Source organism: Phocoena phocoena, chromosome 2 (genome assembly GCF_963924675.1).
Source record: "Phocoena phocoena chromosome 2, mPhoPho1.1, whole genome shotgun sequence".
In the NCBI taxonomy this organism is placed as follows: Eukaryota; Metazoa; Chordata; class Mammalia; order Artiodactyla; family Phocoenidae; genus Phocoena; species Phocoena phocoena.
The window spans coordinates 85,228,025-85,250,152 of NC_089220.1; the positions used below are offsets into that span (position 1 = coordinate 85,228,025).

At 50.0% G+C, this 22,128-nt stretch overlaps 1 protein-coding gene across 1 annotated transcript; it reads right to left on the minus strand.

Annotated features, from left to right (window-relative positions):
- Nucleotides 1-2,770: 2,770 nt before the first annotated feature.
- On the minus strand, nt 2,771-22,128 carry PLA2G4D (phospholipase A2 group IVD). The gene is made up of 20 exons (XM_065872797.1): nt 22,084-22,128; nt 18,897-18,969; nt 18,566-18,702; nt 17,861-17,992; nt 17,156-17,196; nt 16,733-16,775; nt 15,641-15,704; nt 15,170-15,306; nt 13,888-13,998; nt 13,727-13,764; nt 13,414-13,549; nt 12,966-13,102; nt 11,555-11,777; nt 6,521-6,638; nt 6,019-6,156; nt 5,695-5,802; nt 5,355-5,546; nt 4,916-5,082; nt 4,089-4,275; nt 2,771-2,997 (listed from the first exon to the last, which is right to left on the minus strand). The coding sequence occupies exons 1-20, from the start codon at nt 22,126-22,128 to the stop codon at nt 2,771-2,773; spliced, it is 2,454 nt and encodes an 817-aa protein (XP_065728869.1).

Below are 22,128 nucleotides of genomic sequence, written 5' to 3' on the forward strand. Positions count from 1 at the left end.
AAACACTAAAGGAGCTAGGAATAGAAGGGAACTACCTCAACCTGCTAAAGGGCATCTAAGAAAAAATGCTTTCCTTCCAATATTATGTACAAGACAAGTATGTCTGCTCTTGCCACTTCTATTCAACATTATACTGTTCTAGTCAGGAAATATACAAAAGCATCAATTTTATCTCTTTATAATAGAAATGAGCAATTCAAAAAGAAAATTAAGAAAAGAACTCAATTGATAATAGCATTAAAGAGAACAAAATACTTAGGAATAAACTTAACAAAACAAGCGTAAGATGTGCTCACGGAAAACTACAAAACATTGTAGAAGGAAATTAAAGACCTAAATAAATGTAAAGACAGCACATGTTCATGAATTGGAAAACTTAAAATTAAGACGCAGTGCCCCCCAAATTCATCTATAGATTCAATTCAATCTCCATCAAAATCCCCAGCTATCTTCTTTGCACAAATTGACAAGCTAATCCTAATATTCATATGGAAATTCAAGGGACCCTGAATAGCCAAAACAATCTTGAAAAGAAAGAACAAAGTTGGAGGACTCACACTTCCTGATTTCAAAACTTACTACAAAGCTACCGTAATGAAGACACTGTGATATGAGCATAAGGATAGACAAACAGATCAATGAAATAGAATCAGAGTCCAGAAATAAACGCTCACATTTACAGCTAAATGATTTTCAACTGAAGGTGTCAAGACAATTCAATGGGAAAAGAACAGCCTTTTCAGCAAATGGCTGGAAGAACTGGATATTCACTTGCAAAAGAATGAAGTTGAACCCCTACTTCACACATATACAAATGTTAACTCAAAATGATGGAAGACCTAAATGTAGGGACTAAATCGATAAAACCATTAGAAGAAAGCATAGATGTAAATCTTCATGATCTTGGATTAGGCGATGGCTTCTTAAATACAACACCAAAAGCACAAGCAGCAAAAGAAAATTTAAATAAACTGGGAACCATCAAAATCAGAAACTTCCATGCTTCAGAGGATATCATCAAGAAAGTGAAAAGACAACCCACAGACTGGGAGAAAAACTGCAAATCATACATCAAATCAGAGAACATATGAAGAACTTTCTCAATTCAACAAAAAGACAAATAATCCAATTAAAATGGGCAAAAGATCTGAATAGATATTTCTCTAAAGAAGATATACAGGGACTTCCCTGGTGGCACAGTGGTTAAGAATCCACCTGCCAATGCAAGGGACACGGGTTCAAGCCCTGGTCTGGGAAGATCTCACATGCTGTGGAGCAACTCAGCCTGTGTACCACAACTACTGAGCCTGCGCTCTAGAGCCCATGAGCCACAACTACTGAGCCCACGTGCCAGAACTACTGAAGCCCGCATGCCTAGAGCCCGTGCTCCACAACAAGAGAAGCCACTGCAATGAGAAGCCTGCAGACTGCAACGAAGAGTAGCCCCCGCTCGCTGCAACTAGAGAAAAGCCCGCACACAGCAATGAATAACCAATGCAGCCAAAAATAAATAAATACATACATTTATAAAAAAAAAAAAAGATATACAAAAGGCCAATAAATATGTGAAAAGATCCTTAACATCAACATTATGGAAACGCATACAAGATACCACTTCACACACACTAGGATAGTTATAATAAAAAAGACAGACAGTAACAAGAGGTGGCAAAGATGTGGAGAAAGGGGAACCTTCATACAATGCTGACAGGAATGTAAAATGGTGCAGATACTTTGGAAAACATTCTGGCAGTTCCTCAAAAGACTATGACCCAGCAATTTCACTCCTAGGTGTACATGCAAGAGAATTAAAAACATTGTCCACACAAAAGAATTGTATATGAATGTTCATAGCAGCATTATTCATAATAACCAAAAATAGCAGAAACAATCCAAATGTCCATCAGCCCATGAATAAAGTGTGGTATATCTATACAGTGGAGTATTACACAGCCATAAAAGGGATTAAGTACTGATACCTGCTACATCATGGATGAATCCTGAAAATATTACACTAAGTGAAAGAAACCAGACGCAAAAGGCTACATATTCTATGATTCCATTTATATGGAATGTCCAAAATAAGCAAATCTAAAGAAACAGAAAGTAGATTAGTGGTTGCCTAGGGCTGGGGTGGGTGTGGTTTGAGGTTGACAGTTAAGCGATGAGGGGTTCCTTTTTGGGTTAATGAAAATGTTCTCAAATTGATTGTGGCGATGCTTTCACAACTCTGAATATATAGTAAAAGCCATTGAATTGCATACTTTAGATGGATGAATTATATGGCATATGGATTATATCTCACTAAAGTTGCATAATAATAGTATAAGAGGAGAGGAGCAGAGGCAGTAAGGGAAGCCTGTCAGGACGTACTGTGATTCCTGATACCTGGAGCCACCTTCCAGGCCCTCCCCTGCCCTGCCTGTCCCCACTCCTGGTCTGGCACCTCCAGCTTGCTCCTCAACTCCATTCTGTTCAGGCGTGAAAAGAACTACGTGTAAATGTTTGGTTGAACCAGCTGTTCTATATGCTGGCCTGGTAAGGAGTTTATTGTCAGCTCCTTCCAAACCAGCTATGAAGGTGAGGGAGAACTCTGGGTAGGACACAGCCCCTCTGGGCGATGAGACCAGCTGCAGAGGCGGCCCAGGCCTGGGAGAGCCCGGAAACTCCAGCCCCGTGAGGGCCGCGGCTGTACCCACTGCAGGTGGATTAAGCCCCCAGCCCCCAGGATCAGAGCGTGGCCCTCAAATCTTGGGGACCCCGAGAAGTCTCAAGTCTGCGGCCCTGGAGGCCTGGCCCCCGGGGCCCGGTGCCTCAGAGAGGTCCTCAAAGCCTGCAGGATGGTGCCCTGGCTGTTCCGTACGTTGTAGTCACTAAGCTGCAGCAGGCGGTCAAAGTCTTCCTCCTTGTAGGTCATGTTGAACATGGAATAGGGGGAGTTGACCCCCGTGAGATCCACCTGGCCGGCCGGGAGCTCTGCAGGGCTGCGCTGGACACCTGTCCAGGGGTGGAAGGGGGTTAGGCGCAGGGCCCAGAGGCCTCCACAGCTGGCTGGACACAGGGGTGAGCTGCTCCCCACTGAAGGGGTTCCTCCCAGCCCCGTGTCCTTTGCCCAGAACTATAACTGTGGATAGCAGGATGCTGTTTTGAGGTATGGAGCATGTGCTGCTTCCCACATTTTCTCACAGCATTACACATCTTCCACGGTTCAGGCCCCGCCCTGGTATCTACCTCACCCCCAGGGGTAAGGCGGAAGCAGCAGAAAAACAAAGCCCTTTAGGTTAGTGGGTGGATTCTTAAAACTCATGATGGAAGCAAGCGTCTGAAAACCAAAGAGCTTTTGTTTTGCAAGAAACAGTCTTTGTTGAGAGAGAAAGAGAATCCCAAGATGCGGGCTTAGCATGTTAAGAGTAAAGCTAGAAGGTTTGGAATTCTGGCAGGAACTAGAAAGCCAGAAGATTGCACAAAGGCAGAATTAGGTTTTCCCATCAAAAGGGGATAAAAGTCTGACCAGTTGGTGGGAGGCGAGGATTAGAAGGAATGTGATGAGAGTTCAGATTTCGGGGGCCCTGGAGTAGAGGCCCAGCTCCCTGAGAAAGGACCCTAGAATGGTCTGCGGTAGAATGACAGAGAGGCCAATTGTGACCCCAGACAGGTTTAGGGGAATCTGAGAGAGAGGGGACCGGGGCTTTTCTTTTCTGGCTGTCCAGCCTGGGGGGCCTTTAGGAAGTCCTCCAACAATGTGGTACGCAGTAGTGGCGGACGGTGACAGGGCAGGGATTCCCATACATGGCCCCTGCCACAGAGTGGGGGAGCAGAGCCCAGTTGTAGTGACGGGCATGGGGAGGGGGAGGCCAAAGGAGCCTGGGGTTATGACAAAGAGGACACCAGCCCAGTGGCTTTGCAGACGGAGGGCCTCTGCAGGGATCTGGGCATCCACAACAGGCCAGGGTATTGCCATGTCCCAGACTGGGTGGGACTAGCCTTAAGACTCCTGCCTCTGCTGGCTGCAGGGGCACTGGGAGGGCCCAGAGCGGTGCCTCTGAGGGGCCAGGCTTCCAGGCTGTCAGGAAGGGGGGCTGCCTCACCTGGGGCTGAGTGGTCCCTGAAGGAGGCGTTTACCAGCGGGAAGTGAAGCAGGACAGGGGCATCAGGGCAGGTAGGGTCTGAGAAGAGGTGGCACTCCCAGGGCTGGCGTCGGTCCTGAGGGCTGGGCTCCACACGGGGGAACGGCAGCCCCCGGGCCCGGCAGTCTAGCTCCGTCTGCTGTAGCACCTGGCGGGGCAGAGGGAGCTCAGAGAGCAATGGCTACTTCCCAGTCATCCCAGGTCAGCACTCTAGAAGATGCTAGGACAGCTCCAGCCCAAACTGACTGCTCAAGACAACCTGGTTCTGTCCTGCTCGTGGCCCAGTCAAGCTACACAGTGCCTCGGAGGGAAGCAAAGGATCCCGGTGGTCTGCAGTATTGTTTGACTAAAATCTTTAGGTGGGGTACAGATCTAGCACCCCATATGGGATTGCTGTTTCTGGGATATTCAATCTCAGAACCTCCAGGGCCTCAGTAGGGGACCCACTTCTGTCTCACAGCCCTACCCACCCCCTTCCCCAGAGTCCTCAGGGAGGCCCCTGGGAGGATGGACGTAGACAGGCCAGGCTCTCCTCCTAGCTCTGTCCAGTGGTTCCTCTTGCGGTGGGCATGGTGAGCTTCCTCCCTGTCTACCGTTCTTGGGAGCCGAGGGCCCCAGCACCTCCACAGCCCTTCCCAAACCTGGCAGGAGCCTTTGAGTCACAGCCTGTCATCTCTCCCTCCCCCTGGGGACCCAGAAGGTCTGGGCCAGTGGCCCTGCTGCTCGTCCCTGGAGCATGGCCTGGGTGGGCGAAGGGTCTGGGGTTCCCATGGGGTGACCAGCGGCACCTCAAAAGGCGAGGATAGAGAGTAGTCGAAGGATAGTATGAGGTCCAGCCTGCGGCCTGGCCGGAACATGGAGGGACAGCTGGTGTTGAGGAAGTAGCCAGCATCCACCAAGCAGAGCTGGGGCTCCTGCGGGGTCAGCTGGCCAGCGGAGGAGTCTACCTGGCTGTCTGATGGGAGAGGTAGCAATAGTCAGGGGCAGCCAGTCCAACACAGACCATCCACCCACCCCTTATACTGCATTCGCCTCCACGTCCCCTTCTAACCCCTGGTGTCACTCCCTGAATGCACGTACCAGCCCAGCCCTTCCCAAGACCTCCTCCAAGCCACACCCCAGGAGTGGATGCTGGGACCCCCCAGGACTCTGCCAGCCCCAGCCATGGTCCATCTCCACCCAGGAGCCCAACCTTGTTACATGGGGACACATGGCAGTGGCCCTTACCTGCCCAGGTGGAGAAGTCCTTCTGGGCACAGTAGTCCTGGTGCAGCTGGAGGCCCTGGAGGAAGTTGGAGCTGTGCTGGTAGAGTGGTCTGCTCGTCAGGAAGCCCTTCAACATTTGGGCTAGCGCTGTTCCAGGCTGGAGCCACAAGGCCTCCGGCCCTGAGGAGGTCCCCGAGGAGCGAGGGGATTCCTCTGAGCCCAGAGAAGCAGACATTGGTCCATTGAGGGGTCTGGAAATGCCTGGCCCTCCCTCCCCTGACAGTCCCCCCCCGCCGACCCTGTAGCATCTGAAGGGGAAGCGGCTTCACTGCAGGCTCCCCTCAGTGCCTCCCTTTCCTACCCAGGCTCCTGATCTTGTCCTTGATGTGCTGCTTCCAGGCATCACTGGAGCTGGTGAGGTTATACCAGGCATCCAGCAAGTTCAGGGAGAAAATGTTGCTCCAGATACCTGAAGGCCAAACTCCCAAGAGAGGTCAGCCTCAGGCCTCAGTGCCCTGCCCCCCATCACTTGGAAGGCAGTGGTCCCCACCCTTGAGTGCAGATGGAGAATAGGAGGGGGAGCGGGCTGCCTCTGCAATGGCCCTTCCCCCCAGCTCAATATCTGCCCTCCCCGGGTGCTCTGCCCAGACCTGGTTACAGGGCGCTCAGAATGATGACCGCTCACCTTCCAGGAAGCAGATGCGGGACTCAGGGATCCTCCTCATCAGCCGCCCCATGAAGAACTCGGAGCCGAAGAGCTCAGAGGGGATGAAGGCGCCGTACTTCAGGAACCCGACCTCATAGGGGGAGAACTCGACCCACTCTGAGGGGCCAGGAGGGAAAGGCAGGAATGAAAGGACAGTGGGTTGGGGGAGCCCCAGCTCTGACAAGGGCCAAAGACACTGCCGCCCAGCAGGCCTCCGCCTCCTCCCCGCCCGGCTGACTGTTGAGCTGACCTCTCCCCCACCCAGCCCCTTGTCTACATCCTCACCACCACAGCCCTGCCCCGGGACGGCGAGCTCTGCTGGCTACCTCATCAGCCCATCAGAACCACTGTCCTTCCAGAAGGCTGGCCATCTGTGCAGGAGTTTCCTGTGTGAACTCTCTGGGGGCCCTCAGGGTGCAGAGGAGGTGTGCGTGCACGTGTGTGTGTTGGAGGGTGGAGTGGACAGGACTGAGGACTGTACCCTTGAAGTCCGGGGTCTGCAGATTGTTCTCTTTGACATTGAGGTTCAGGTAGAGGGGCAGAGGGTTCTGGCCCCGCTCCAGCGCAGCTCTCTGTCCTGACAGCTTCTGATCCATCACCTGGGGTGGGGGCGTGGGGGACAAAGTAAGGTTGGGAGCACCCTGGAGGCAGGGTGGGAGCACAGGCTGGGGGTGAGGAGCGTCGGGGTCTCCATGTAGGGCTGTGCACTGCGTACCTGCAGACAGCACTGTTCACAAGGACCACAGTGTCAACAGTGACACCCACCCCTGCATCCTGTGGTTCCAGTGGCCCATCTTTATGGGTTGAAGCATGGAGGGTACATGGACCCTGATGCACAGGCACAAAGGCACACGCGCGTACACACACACACACACACACACACGCTGCTTTCCAGAAAGGACTCAGAAATCCCCTTTCAGTGTACACTGTAAGCTTTGCCAGGGGATGGGCTGCCCCTTCTAGGTTCACCTGGACCAGTTCAAGTTTCAGCCCCTGCCAAACACTCTCCTGACATCCTCATCTCCTCCTTTCCTGCTTTGCACAGTACAAAGTTGTACCCCACTATTTATCCTTGCCTTTTGTTTCTAATTTTCCCTCCAATAGAACTCCAAGCTCTGGCAAGGACTCTGGCTTGCCTTTTGGGGAAGCCTCCACAGAACCTCACTGAATTCTAGGGGAACAGAAAGGTCTCCTTCTATCCCAGACCAGAAATGAAAATAGAGTTCATCTCAAGCCTCAGCAAGGTTAAGGGTGGTGACTGCCTGGAACCCCACCTGGGGAAGGATCCTGCTGCCACAGGCCCTGGGTTGTTACTCACGGAGCAGTATGAGTACCACCTCTCTCTTAGGCTCTCTGAGCTGCAAGGCACCCCACTCAGCAGCTAGACCTAGGAGGTTCCCACCCTGCCATATCAACCTTTAGCATCAGATTTACTGAGAGTTAAATATACAGATTACTGGGTCTCTTCTGAGAATCATCAGAAACCACTTAGGAATTTGTCGTTTTAAAACCTCCCCAGGTGACTCTGATGATCAGCCAGATGTGCATCCCGGGACTCTAGCCCAGCCCATCCAACAGGGAGTCCGGCTCCCGCACCCATGACAAAGCCTCAGCACACCTGCTGTGCTTCCCTTCCCCTGGCAGCCCTCTGTCACACAGTGAGAGCACTCAGGTCACAGTCACCTTTTCCTCCAGTTCTTCAGTGGTACCCAATATGACTTGAGTTATAGGGAATCCATAGGAAATTCTCCAAATACGGCTCAAGCGGCCTGGCACTGAGCATTTGTTATATTTACAAGTTAGTCCTGTGGGTGTAAGTATGTATGTGTGCTGAGGAGGGAGGGGGCTTGATGAATACCTGTGATTTCCTTTCTCAAAGTCTTTTATTTAGGAATCCTGTTTGCCTGCTCTTTTGACGTGTACAATCTTTTACTACAGATGCAACTTCTGCCCTGGAAAAGCCTTGGAAAAGGGTCAGCACACCTCTCTATCAACTGAAACAGCACCCAGTATTCCTTTTCCTTTTAATAGCTCACCAGTAAGTCATGGCAAGTCTCTGGATCTCTACCCGCACCCCCCCTCCCAGTTTCCAAATGAGGGTCCCCAACCCTGCAGAACACCACTCTGATGACTCAAGGGTCCCACCTGGAGTGTGGGAGCTGGGTGCAGTTGGCGGTGTGTCAGTGTGATCTGGGTCTTGCACAGGGTGGCACTAAAGTGTATATAAAACCTTTTGTCTAGAGTTGAAGAAAAATATGTAAGACCTTTTTAACTCAGGAAAAGATAGGAGATAAACTGTAAGTTTCTCCTTGAAGAATGGTGAGCAGCTTCTAAGCCTTTCAGTGGTTGCCAGCAAGAGAGTAAAAACAAAGTTTCAAAGAGATAATTTGAGAAGCACTGATTACAACAGGTGTATTTTGTAAGTGGGTTTTTATAAAAACTGAAGTAATATTATAAAAGTATGTAGACTAAGTAAGTTGTTCTAAGTTTCAGGGTGTAATATTTCGCTAATAATACTTAGTATTAATGAAATTGTGATTTGTTGTATATGGAGTTATATTTTCTGACGACTTCAAATGACTTTTGGTACTGTAGCTCAGTATAGTATAGAGATAATAAATACTTATTTTTATCTAAAGGAAAATTTGAAATCAGCACTAAATTCTTCTCAATAAAGAATTATTTTAAAAATGTGAGCTTTAAGAGATAAAGCATGATGACTAAGAAAAGAAAAGAAACAATATTTGCAAAGCTTTCACATTGTGACAAAATTTTTTAAACTGCATGGGTACTCATTTTAAAGAATGCATTGTTGTTCAGTAATATCGCAAGGATTTTTATCCTTGTGAACAATAAGTTTGTCTTTTTTAAAATGACTACAAACTGTGTACATAAAACCATGTATTAAGTCATTACTGGAGGATCAAATGTAATTAAATATGTCTTCTTTATAGCCTAGGATCAAATTGCATTTTCTAGCACTTCATAAAATGAACTGTTAAAACAAGTTTTCCCCACTCTATAGTAATTAATTGTTGCCAACAGGCAGAAAAGTCAGTTAATAAAACACAGCACCCTCAAAACCAAACATGAACTTAAACAGTAGAGCCAAAGAATACATGGGATATATTAATAAAATAAAAACATTTCAAGTAATTATGTTGGTTTTATAAATTCCATGCCATTTCGACAAAGATCCCAACAATATTTATCATGAAACTTGACTAACTGATTCTATTATGTATATAGGAGGGCAAAGGGCCAAAAGTGGCCAAGATAATTCTGAGAACCAAGGTGGCAGATGGGGGTAAATTTGCCCTATCAGAAACTGAGATTTATCACAAAGGTAGTAACTAAGCCAGGGCAGGATTGGCACAGGGATAGAGAATGAGCCCCATTAGAATGGAATAGAGGGACTCCCTATTGGCTAAGAATCCACCTGCCAATGCAGGGGACACTGGTTGAGCCCTGGTCCGGGAAGATCCCACATACCACGGAGCAACTAAGCCCGTGCACCACAACTACTGAGCCTGTGCTCTAGAGCCTGCGAGCCACAGCTACTGAGCCCGTGTGCCACAACTACTAAAGCCCACACACCTAGAGCCCGTGCTCCGAAACAAGGGAAGCCACTGCAGTGAGAAGCCTGCACACCTCAACGAAGAGTAGCCCCTGCTCGCTGCAACTAGAGAAAGCCCGTGCACAGCAATGAAGACCCAACACAGCCAAAAATAAATAAATAAAATAAATAATTTTTTTAAAGAAGTTAGCATTAAAAAAAAGAGGATGTCCCAATGACAAATATACTTGAAAATATGCTCACTCTCACTAAAAACCAAGGAAATGGAAAACTACAATAAAATTTCCTTTCACACCCATAAAATGAAAAAACATTTAAAAGTGTGAAGAGCATGTAGAGAAAAAGAAACTATGATACACTGGTGCTGGGAGTGTGAATTAATACAACCTTTTTGGAGAACAACTTGTCAATAGCTAGAAAAGTTGAAGATACACTACCCAATGGCCTAACAATTCCACTACTGGCTATCATCTATCTTCAAGGCTTAGAGAATCTCTAACACAAGGGCACAAGGAGACTTCTACAAAACGATTGTACAAATAATATTACATTTTTCTTAAGGATATATATTTTTAATAAAAGTATGCATAATAAACGTATATCTAATAAAGTATATAATAAAGGTTTATAAAATATGTTATATATTATATAATATTATAAAGTGTACAGATTGCAGATATGTATGTGATGATAAAACTAAATTCAGGATGGTGGTTACCTCTGGGGGTGGGAGGGAAATGGGACTGAAAGGGGGGTCCACGGGGGGGCTTTGGCTCTATCTGTAATATTTCACTTCTTAGGCTGATTAGTGAGATCACGCATATTCCTTATATTATTCTTCATGCTTTATGCATTTTCTTAAGTCTGAAGATCATTGTGATAAATTTTTAATATTAATATTTTATAATAAATATTTTTAAACTAATAACTAAAAAACAAGAATGGTTGGTAATTTCCAAGTAGCACTGGGCTTGCCAACAAGAATAAAATTTAAAGAAAAAAGTTAAAACAAATTCACTTTTGGCATTAGTTTACACGCTAATCATTCTTGGTCAAACACCTGATATCCAAAGATAAGAAAGGTAAGAATCTTTCCTCTGCTAATAATATTTGATAGTTTACTTTTTTGTTATACATGTTAAAAATACTTTCTGTGTTTTAGCTGTTTCAAATGCTTTAAAAGAAACTTTGTTCAGATAACTATATGTGGTAAAACAACAATGTGAAAAAAATTCCTGATTTTAATAATTACATCAGTTAATGTAAGATTCAGCAATTAACTTACTAAGCTTTCCTTAAAGAAGCAACGCATAAAAAATTTATTTGCTCAGTTTTGTATTAGTGGTATTAGGATAATAGTAAAGAAATAGAATAGCTAACACGTAATGCTTACTCTATGCCAAGGCGCCACTGAGTGCTCACAGCAACCCTATGTGTTAAGTACTCTTCTCATCCTCATTGTACAGATGAAAAAAACTGAGGCACAGAGAGGTTAAGTAGTTTGCCTAAGGACACATAGCTGGTAAGAGGCACTGGGATTAGAATCTAGGAAATCTGGCTCCAGAGTCTGTGCTTTTAACACTACCATGAAGATGAAGAAAAATACATTTCATATTACAGTATAAATAAAATAAAATGAAAGCTGTTCCAAAAACCTCACTGACTCTTAAACACGATGCTTAACTGACTTTGACATTGGTCCTTAGCTCTTGGGAGACCCAGAAATTTCTGTTTCATGGCAATCAGTTGAAGAATAACCTGATTCAAAATGTCGGCATCCCGAAGTTGGCAGACAAGGAAGTACAGCAGTTCCCACATCCTTTAACCACTGGCCTCTTACCCAGCAGGAAATGTGCGTGCACACGTCAGCTAGTTACAAGGCTGCCCCAGCCCCCACCCTTGCACATAGGCTCCGCCTCGCATGCGCAGGAGCCCTACCTGTCCGTGCAGCGCAAACTCCAGCACCAGACCCCACAGGTCCACAGAGGTCGTGGGGTGGCCCTGCTCAGCCCGTTGTTCCAGCTCCCGATAGTAGCTCGCCAGGCGCTCAGGAGAGAAGGCCTCCAGCTTGCTCTTGGCCAGGTGCTCCCGGGCGTGTCCGATGGGTCCCTTCAGGTCCCTCTGCGACCACTCAGGGTCCCCATACAGATGGGCCATTGTCCTGAGAGAACAAAGGGACATTACAGTCTGAGGTCAAGGCCCAGCATGGGTCGCTGCAACTCCAACTTCCACCCTCCGACTTCTCCCAACACGTGGCTCTGGCTGCCAAAGCCCCACCTATCTGGAAACTGCCTCAGGGCATTCTCTCCTTCTTGATCTGTACTGTCCAATATAAATAGAATGTGAACCACATATGTAATTTAAGTTTTCGTAGTAACCACATTTTCAAAAAGTAAAAAAAGATCTGAAAAATTAATTTTAACAGTATATTTCATTTAATTCAGTATCTAAAATTATCATTTCAGTGTGTAATCGATATGAAAATTAATATAAATATTCTTTTCAAACTGTTCTTTCAGAATTCACTGTGCATTTTATATTTATAACACATCTCAGTTTGGACTAGCCACATTTCAAGTGGTCAATAACCACACGTGACTAGTGGCTACTGTATTGTACAGCACAGCTGTAGACCCGTACTCCCATCTTTATAGATCCGTCCTGAAGCCCTTTAAGACTCTGCTTGTCAACAGCTGTCACCTAAACTCTGAGTTTACCCCTCTTTTACTCCTTAAAGTCACATTTCGATAAGACTCAAAGGAATGAATCTCTAATGGTGAAAAGTTCCACTTCGTCATAGGCAGAGTGGAGCATAGGGTGGCAATGTTGTCTTTAGGTAAAATAGCATCTCTTGACCTCAGTTTCCTCATCTATACTATACAATAAGAGAAACGACCCCAGAGAGTGTTGTGAGGATTAAATGAGGCAACGACAATTAAAGGAAAAAAAGCTACCAATTTGGAGCTCCTGGTACATGTCAGACATGTTAAATGCTTTACGTGGGCTGTCCCACTCCAGTACTATGGAGTATGTAGTATTATTTCCCCCACTTTGGAGATGAGTCGACTGAGAAGCAGGGGAAATAAGTTGCTCAAAGTCACCTAGCCAGTAAGTAGTGCTGCAGAAACTCAAACCCAGCTCCTTCTGGATCAGTAGCATGGAATGGATGTCCTGCAATGCCTTGCCCATGGCAGGACCTCTGAATGTCCGTTTCCCCCCTTTTGAGAAAGTCACTTGGCACCCATCAGAACATACTGCTCACACCCACTTAGAGGGCCCCTCTGACGTCCACTCCATTTCCCCTTGGGGCCTGATCATCTCTGCTCTTCCAAGTCCCAAGGGCCCTCACCATGTAGAGCCCGAGATGCCACTGAAGTAGGTCACGCAGTCCAGAAGGCCCAGCTTCTGCAGGGCCAACAGGTGGCCATAGAGAGAGGTCATGGCCCGGGCACCTCCTCCTGTGGCCATGATGCCCACAACGGGGACCTGGGTTGCACAGACACAGGTTGGCTTAACAAGGACAGGGATGGAGCTGCCTCCTGCCTCCAGGGAAGGGACTCGAGGTCAGAGCCTGAAGGAGTCAGGGTTAGAGCTAGCGCCCTGCTCCTCCCCAGCAAATGACAGCTCTCAGCCTTGGATAGATCCCCAAAGAGAGCTTCCCCATGCTCCACGTCTCCCCACATATGCCCACTCCTCAGCCTCTGCTGACTGGAGTATCTGGAGAGGGCATAGCAATGAGGCACTCCCTTAAGGCGAGTGCAAGGTATCTGTACCCACATCCCCCTTCCCCCACAAACCTCATCTTCCTGTAGGTCTCTGTCCAGCTGCAGGGCCTGCTTCAGGGCCTTGGCCACCACCTGCTTCCTCCTGCTCAGGAAGGCTTTCTCCTCCGCACACAAATCGAAGCCCAGATGCACAGCCAGCTCCTTCAGGCTGGGGCAGTGGAGGATCCAAGGATCAGGGGGCACCTGCATAGCTCAGCTACTGGCTGGTCGAGCCCACAATAGCTGCCACATAAACTCCTTGCTCCCAACCCCTAGGACCACACTTTCCACATACTCCCCAGCCCCGTGACTACCCCTGTCTCCCACAGATATGAATGTCCCTTACCAGCTCTCAGCCTTGAGCTGCAGCTTCACTCCTGGGGCCTGAAATCAAAACAAGAGACCCCACTCAGAATGTCCTAGACCCTGAAGGGAGTGTGGGTATCCCCTGGGGGCCTTGGTGTCTTTATTCTCACTGGCACTTCCCATCCAGCTGAGGCCACTTACATTTGTAGCAGGAACGTCAACTGTCACCTCCTTCCCCATGGCCAAGGACCTTAGGGGTACAGTGAGGTACCCAGCTGAGTTGCCTGCATTCCAGCCATTGCTTTTAGAGGTCTGGAAAGAAAAGTCATTCATTCATTCACTCACTCAACAAATCCTTACTGAGTATCTAGACAGTGATCTGGACAGACACAGACCCTCCTTGATAATACAAAAATAATTACAGTATTTACAATTATTGTAATTAAAAAATTACAATTACTAATCGGTACAAAAATAATAATAGCTAACTGAATCACTTTGCTATACATCTGAAACTAACATAATATTATAAATCAACTAAACTTCAATAAAAAATAATAAGCATAGGGGGCTTTCCTGGTGGCGCAGTGGTTGAGAGTCTGCCTGCCGATGCAGGGGACATGGGTTTGTGCCCCGATCCGGGAAGACCCCACATGCCGCGGAGCGGCTGGGCCCGTGAGCCATGGCCGCTGAGCCTGCGCATCCGGAGCCTGTGCTCTGCAACGGGAGAGGCCACAACAGTGAGAGGCCCGCGTACCGCCAAAAAAATAAATAAATAAATAAAAATTAAAAAATAAGCATAGCTTATATGTATTTAGTGTATTAATAGCTGATATGTGTTTATTTATTATTCTGAGTCATGTGCATGAACTTATAAAGAAACAGGTAACGAACTGACGTTAGTAAGTATTGTAAAGGAAATAAGCAGGGTGATGTGATAGAGTAACCAAAGGTGGGGTATGTAGAATCTGTTTAAGATGTGGGGGAGGTCAAGGAGGACCTCTGAAGAGATGCCATCTGAGCTGAGATCTAAAGGAGGAGGAGAAAGAGGAGCAGGCAGCCTCGGAAGGAGCCGCAGGAGGACAGGGAAAGCACTTGGTATGTTGGAAAAGCAAGAAGAGACAAATATGGCTGGAGCATCGTGAATGAGGGGGAGCATGGAAGAAAATGAGGCAACAGAGGTGCGCAGGGGCCAGGTTATGCAGGGCCTATGGACGCAGACATGGGATTTTATTCTAGGAGCCTTATCGGAGGAGCCATTGAAGACTTCAAACAAAGACTGACATGGCACAGCAGCCCCCCGTGCCCACGCGAGGCCCCTGGTGATCCTCCCTGTCTGCCAAGGGCGTGGTGCCTAACTGGGGGAGGCTGACAAGGCCACAGGGCCCTGACCGTGGCAGGTGGACGGCCAGAGAGAAGCCTGCAGCAGGTGGAGCTGGCCCGAGGCTGGGGTCGGCAGGGGAGCTCCAGAGCCAAAACCTACCCTCAGGCACCCAATCAGCTCTGCCTCTTGGGCTGTCAGGTAGTGGAAGCGGAAGGCAGAGGCTGTTCCCAGGGCAGATGTCTGTGTGTCCTCATATGAGCCCTTCAGCACCAGCTCCAGCTCCAGCTTGTCCTGATCTAGGGAGAGAGTGGACAGGTTAGCACAAGGGAAACAAGAGCCCGGAACCCCAGCTAGGATCCAGGAAACCAGCAGTACTGCCCAAGCCATGGGGAGGCCGGGTGGCTGGACCATGGCAAACAGCATTCTGGAGAGGGCTCTCCCCACACCCCCCATGGGACCCCCACCTCTGGCGACAGGCCTTCCCCCAGGTCAGGGGGACTCTCCTGCCCAGAGGAGACCAGTTGCCTTTGCGCTGTGTGGGCAGCCTCCTGCTGGACAGGTTCCCCAGCCACACCCAGCAACCCTCCACACCCCAGGCAGAGGCCAGACCTCATGCTGAGCAGGTCTCACCTGCAACCTCGGCTGTGCTCCCTGTGCTGTTCAGGTGAATGTCCAGGCAAGACAGTTCTCGGGCCTGGGGCAGATCACGTCATGGGCAGGGGGCTCTGCAGGGGAAGCTGAGGTCTCCCCTCAACCTCACCCCCTGAGCCCCCTGTCCCAAATCCACCACGCGCAGAGCCAGAAGTAGGGTCCAGGGTAGGACCAGTCCTCCCATTGACCGACTTGCCAAGTGAGCCTGCTGCTTTCTCTCTGTAACGCGTGCCAGCTGATGCCTGTAGCCCACTCAGCTCTGGCCGCTACCCTGTCCCTGAGAACTGCTGAGCTCATCAACATGAGGTCTCCAACACCTCAGATGAAAGGCAGCTGCCATAGGTGTGGCTATTTTAAGATGTATTTGAAAAAGTAATACTAGCCCATCAAACAGGCACTCTAGGACCCCAAGGGTGGATGCCTGCTTCAGTTTTGAACGCCAGCTGCCTTACTACATGCAGGGCCTGGCTTAGCTCCCAGGTCATGCCTGTGTCGCTCGTTGAGGGTGTTCCTTGGAGTAGAAACTTCCTAATCCTCGCTCACCGCACATTCCTGTCCACTGCAGCTTCGTGAGCTCGCTATGCTTTAGGAGAGCTGACCCTCCATTGTCCGGAGGAGAAGCTGATTGACCCCTGATCCTATCTCAAAGCTCCCTGACTGGAAGCACACCACACTGTAACCTGAGCCTGCTGGCCTGGCCTTCGAGAGACTTCCTCACCCCCTTTAGGGCTAAGAACTATGAAGTCATCACACAGAACAGAACACCATCAGGAAATGCCTAAAATTCCCCCAATGTTCCCTCAACCCTCCTGCCTTGGGCCAGAATTCCTCTCAGCAGAGCCTTGGGCCTCCCCTCTCTCTCCGAGTTCTTTAGCCCCAGGCCCCTCCGAGGCCAGACTGCAGCCCCAGGTGACCACCTAGCAGGGAAGTGGACTGGTCTTACTGCAAAGCCCTGTCCTTGCCTTGTCCCTTGCGGCCCACCTGCCAGGCAGCCCTGCCCCTACCCCAGTGTCTGCACTGGGGCCCCTCCCTTAGCGCACCCCACCCCACGGGCCTGGGGAAGATGGTTACCACAAGCACGTTGTTGGTGATGAGGTTTTCTGGGCAGCCTGACCTGGAAAAATCAAACCATCCAGAGTCCGGCCTTGCAAAGGCAAAGGCTTTCTGCACTGATGTGCCCCCTCCCAGCCAGGCTGCACCCAGGTGGGGCCTCCCTGGGTGACACTGAGGGTTCTCTACATCCTGGGTATGATCCAGGGTGTGGGGAGATGCTTCTGAAGAGTGAAAGGTCCTCACCTTTCACCATGGCAGACAAAACACCAGCCTTTCTATCCTCATTTCTCTGAGGGTTCCCCCAACCCGACCGGCAGGGGTAGGAGATGAGGAACAGCAAATCTGGGCTGGTCAGACCAATGGGAAGATCTGGGTTAAAGGCATTTTCCTAAGGAAAGCCTGGGTCCTGAGACACCCCCTGAGCTGTGTGGTATTACTCACGTTTTCTCCATCAGGAACTCCACGTCCAGCTCCTCTGGTCCCTGAAATTAAAGTTGAGCAAGCTGTCAACATGCACACATGTCTTTAGAGTTGACACAGCTCCCTTATGTATCTCATCATCCCGAGCAGCCTCTAAGGGAGGCACGGTGTTACAACTCTTCCCATTTTACAGATGAGGAAATCGAGTCTTGGGGAAAGATGGGCTACCTGCCCAAGTTACCCACAGCTAGCTAGATCCCTGCCTGGCAAGGCTGTAGGGGAAGATGTAGACCACAAGCCAAAGGAGGCTTGAAGATGCCCAGGGCCCATTTCATCTTCCTCTCGAGGGGGACCAACCCCAGAACTCTGCCCTCCCTCCAGGTCTTGGGCACCATGAGAGGGTCAGAGGCAGTAAGCAAGAGTGATGAGCCCACACCCCCCGAAAAGTTGGTCACAACGAGCTGTGTTTTGTGGCATATGAGGAGGTTTGCCATCACCCAAAACCTTCCTTCCTGGTAGCTGACTAGAATTCCTCCCTTAAGTGATTCAGCCAGTAACAGTCAAGTTAACCTCCTCCTTTCCTATGAAAATGTAAATATCTCTGGGTGGGCCTTCCGTCTTCCTGCAAAGAAGTTCAAACCCAGCAGCATCCCAACAGACGGGAGAAACTGTGCCACTTCCTCAGCCTGGAGCTGAGAGGTGGGGCTGGCGGGAACCTCCACCCACCTGGGGATGCAGGGAAAAGGTCTTCCGGAGCAACCTGCCAGGGAGGACTTCAGAGACATCACAGAGAACCTTGAAGCAGGCATCGTCCGTCTTGACGGCATCCTTGTCATAGATGCTCAGCTCCAGAACATTCTAAGGACCCGAGAACAGCAACGTAGCACATTATTAACACATAGTGTGGCTCACACCTGTTGAATCCTCACTTGATGCCGAGGGCCGGGAAAGATTCTTATGCCACTGCACTTTGTACTTCAAAATAAAAACACTGGTAAAACCTAGAAGTGGTAAAAGGAAATCCAGCAAAGTTCCTAATTCCCCCCTGCTCATTTTTGTTTTTATAAAAAATAAAACTCTTTTGAAGTTTCCCCAGCCCAATCCCACCCCTGCTTGGCTGGTTCCCTAAGGCCTGGTAGGTACCAGGCACTATACTGGGAGTGCTCTGTACGTGATCGCATTTAACCTCAAACAACCCAGGCAGGAGGGCTCTTGCTGCCTCCACTCCATGGATGGGTTTAGGGAGGACCAGTAGCTTGCCGTTCACACATTCTCTCACACACGGCACCTCCAGGCTGGGGCACAAAGACACCCCCTTCCCCAGTTTCTCTGCCTGAGCTCCGGAGGAAGGTGTACTCTACCCCAGGAACCTTCCCAGTGTGGGGCACAGCCTGTCCTCAGGGGGGTGGCCAGGGGTCCTCTGGCCTTCACCTTGACCTGACTTTGGATCAGGAAAGTGAAGGTCTCGTTCCACACAGGATGACTGGAGTTGGTGACCGTTTTGGTCTTAAACTTTGTTCCAGGTGCGGTTGGCAGCTGTAGGATCACATAGGGGTCTGCCTTGCTCACTGCCAACATCAAGAGAACCGTGTGAGACAGAATTCCTCACACCCCTCTCCAGGGGCCTCACCAGGTTTCTCCCAAGACCCCTGCAGCCACTCCGGGCAGCCCAGCCCAGCCCAGCCCAGCCCCAAGGCACTGGGCCTTCCCCATAGGACCTGGTCCTCCCCACACCCCTGGGGCCCAGGACACAGTTACTCACAGAGGTCAGCCCAGCCCAGGCCCCGTGCCTCCAGGACTCTCACACTGAGCTGCCAGCAGGCAGAGGTCTCCCCCTGGAGAGAAATAAGCCGCAGAGTCCCTCCTGCTCAGTTATGAGCCCCCCCAATTTGTGCCGAGGCTTCTCCTGAGATGCTGCTCGCTGACGCTGCCAGGCATTCTGGGGCCAAACAGCCTTTGCCCATCACTGTCCCTAGGGCCATGGTCCTGGGCCGCAGCAGTCAGGGAATGGCGGTAGAATTTGTGGGGCGCCCTCCCTTCAGGGACAGGATTGCACAGTAGAGAAAGCAGGAAACAGAGGGCCAAGGAACGGCCACCACACTGGACATGTCAGTTTGGGGTCAGCCACCCCCAGAGCTCACAGGGAGGGCAGCCCTTTGGTGAAGCATGGGACCCTGCTGCCAGGCATTCCCCCGGCCTCTGGACAGGAAGTGGGCATGTGACTCCAGGACCCTGAGCTCTGGGGATCCCAGTGCTCCGTGATGGCCTCAGGTACAAACTGGCTCTTGGGTGTGAATTGGGAAACTCCAAGAGCATCAGGCTGTTACCGTGTGCAGGGGGTGAAAGTTATTAAGATGGTGGCGAGGCCACATCAGCCCACAGGCAAGCCCAATAAGGTGGAAGAAGAAACGGAGTGGGCAGAAGCTTGGAGGGACCAAGAAGACAAGCAGTAGTAAGTGGCAGGAGGAAAAGCAGAGGGCAGGGGGGATGTGGCTGAATTCTGCTGGGACAGGGCCCGGCCGGGGCGGGGTGGGGGCGGGCGGGTATCTCAAACCCCTACTTCTGAGGTCCTTGCCACTGCTGAGATCCAGGGGACTCTTCGGTTTCTGTTCTTCCTGAGGCCCTGCTGAGTAGATTTTTCTGGGCACCCTGCACACGTTTCTTATGATAAGGCCCTGTGATCTGAGGCAGAGACAGCACCGTGCTTGCATGGTGGACATTCAGCCTTGCATGGTTGGGAGACAGCGCTGCGATGAAACCAAAGCTCTTTCCTGCTCTGCACCCTCCCACGACCAGTCCTACTTCTATGCGTGTGATCTGAAAGTCTAGGCTCCCACCAGGAAACGTCTCTGCTCTGCACAGGTGCTACCTGCCAGGGGCTGGCTCAGTGTCCACGGCACCGGCTCTCCATGCCCCACAGAGAAGCTTAAAGGACAACGGGTCACAGCAAAGCCAATCAGGCTTGTGCCCTTGCCCCGACCCTGCTACCCTGTGTCCCCACATCATCCCTGTCTTGTGGCTTCTTGCTAAGTGTCTTTGTCATCCTTGTCAGCTCTCTGGCAGAGCACACATGACCCTCCCAGCAAGGTAGGCTCATTTCTCCCTTCTTGGGGATCAATGCTAGTGACATCCACAGGCCTTAAGCCAGAGGTTGTAGTTGACAGGGATTTAGTATCATTTTAGGCACCTGGCTCCATTTCCTCCCCACACCCAGATTCCATCACCGCCCATCACAGAGGTGGTGCTGGCTGGGACCTGGGTTCCTGTGAGGAGTTGTGGTTCAATGCTCGCTCCAAGCCAGGGCGAGGCAGAGGCAGCCAAGCTCTACCCCAGCTCCCACCCCGATCCTCAGGGCCACAGCCTGTGGGCTGCTCTAAAGCCACTTGGGGCTATTAAGAAGCGCCCCAAATTGCTCACTTTCCAGCCAGCCACCATACCCAAATTGGGTGTTGCTGCCCATTTCCCCCTCTGGTCACTGAGAGCCTCTCAACTTCAGAAAGCCCACCGTTTCCTGGAGGTTATTTTTCCTAAGATGGAACCCCATTCTCCTCACCTCTAAGAGTGTCACTAACACAGAGCACCCGGAGGATGGGCTGTGACAATCACTATAATGACTGGCCATTGCTGGGGCAGAAGAGCAGGTTCCCAGCCAGGTTGTCTGGATCTAAACCCTGGTCCTCTGTTTACTTGCTGTGTGAGCCTGGACAAGTCACTAATCTTCCTGGTGCCTCTGTTTCCTCATTGTAGTGGGACAAACAATAGTATCAACCTGACATTGTGTTCTGAGGCTGAAATGTGTTAATGCCTGTAGAATGCTTACCAAAAAGTAAGCAGTTTCTAGGTAATTGCTCTTATTACTTACTATTTATTAAGTGCTTGTTATGTTTCTAGGTGCTATACTAAGCATATTACATATTCAAACTCTATTTATCCTCCTGACACCCTCATAAGATAGTTCTCTCATTTCCTCCCATTTTACAGATGAGAGAATTGAGGCTTAGCAAGGTTGACTTGCGCTAGGTCACAGAGTTAGTTAAGTGATATAGTTAGGATTTAAACCCAGGTCTTCAAGGCCAGAGCTCACAACCCCTTTGTGGTTCTACACTCTTAGGACTTTGCTTCTTTGTAAACGCATGCAACTCTCATCCCCTGCCCCATGGATATCTAAACATTAGAATTTCATAGATTTATTTTAGACAAATAGGATTATTTAGCCAACTAATGTGTTAACTAGTAGGATTCTTTTCTCCTGAGGGCTCTGGGGCTTCACCTTGCCTGTTGAAAGATCCTGCCACCTGGAATACTGCCTTCATTGATACTGACCCTGGATGCTCCTGGAGGGGTCTCAAGCAGGGCGCCTGCACCCAGCTTCCTGTAGCATCCTGGGAGTGCCTCTCTGCTGAGAGTCCCAGCCACCCTCTCTGCCCCTGCACAGGAGCCCCGGGGCCTCCTCCATCCTCCGTGGCTCAGTGCTGGTCTCTGCCCATCACAGAGGATATAGCCCAAGGGAGATTGAGCGGGGTCCAGAGGATCTATAACCATGAGGTCTTCAGCTGGGGGAGTAAAAGGATCAGGCTGCCTTTTCTCCCTGCTGGCACCCAGTGACCCGCAGTAGGACAGCGCGGGGAGGTTGGATAGACAGGAAGTGGGAGCTGCGGGCACAGCCTCTGAGTCAGGCTGGGATGACGCTCCTCACCCTGGTCTCCAGGGCCCTAGATTCTATGGATGCTAATTGATCATCCCACCCACTCCCCATCCCTAAGCACAGATTCCCTCGCCATCTGCCTCCCACCTCCAGCCTCTGCCTAGGCAGAGACTCCAGGTCTGGGACCCAGCCCCTCTCCAGAGACCAGAATCACCTTGGTTTCAGCTATGTCAAGCTTGTTAGAATGCATGCTAGCTCCAGGGCCTGTCCTGAGTGATGCTGACAGGCTCAGTGACATTATTACCTGGTGAGGATGGCCAGGTGGTCCCCTAGGTGTCATTCTCTCCAT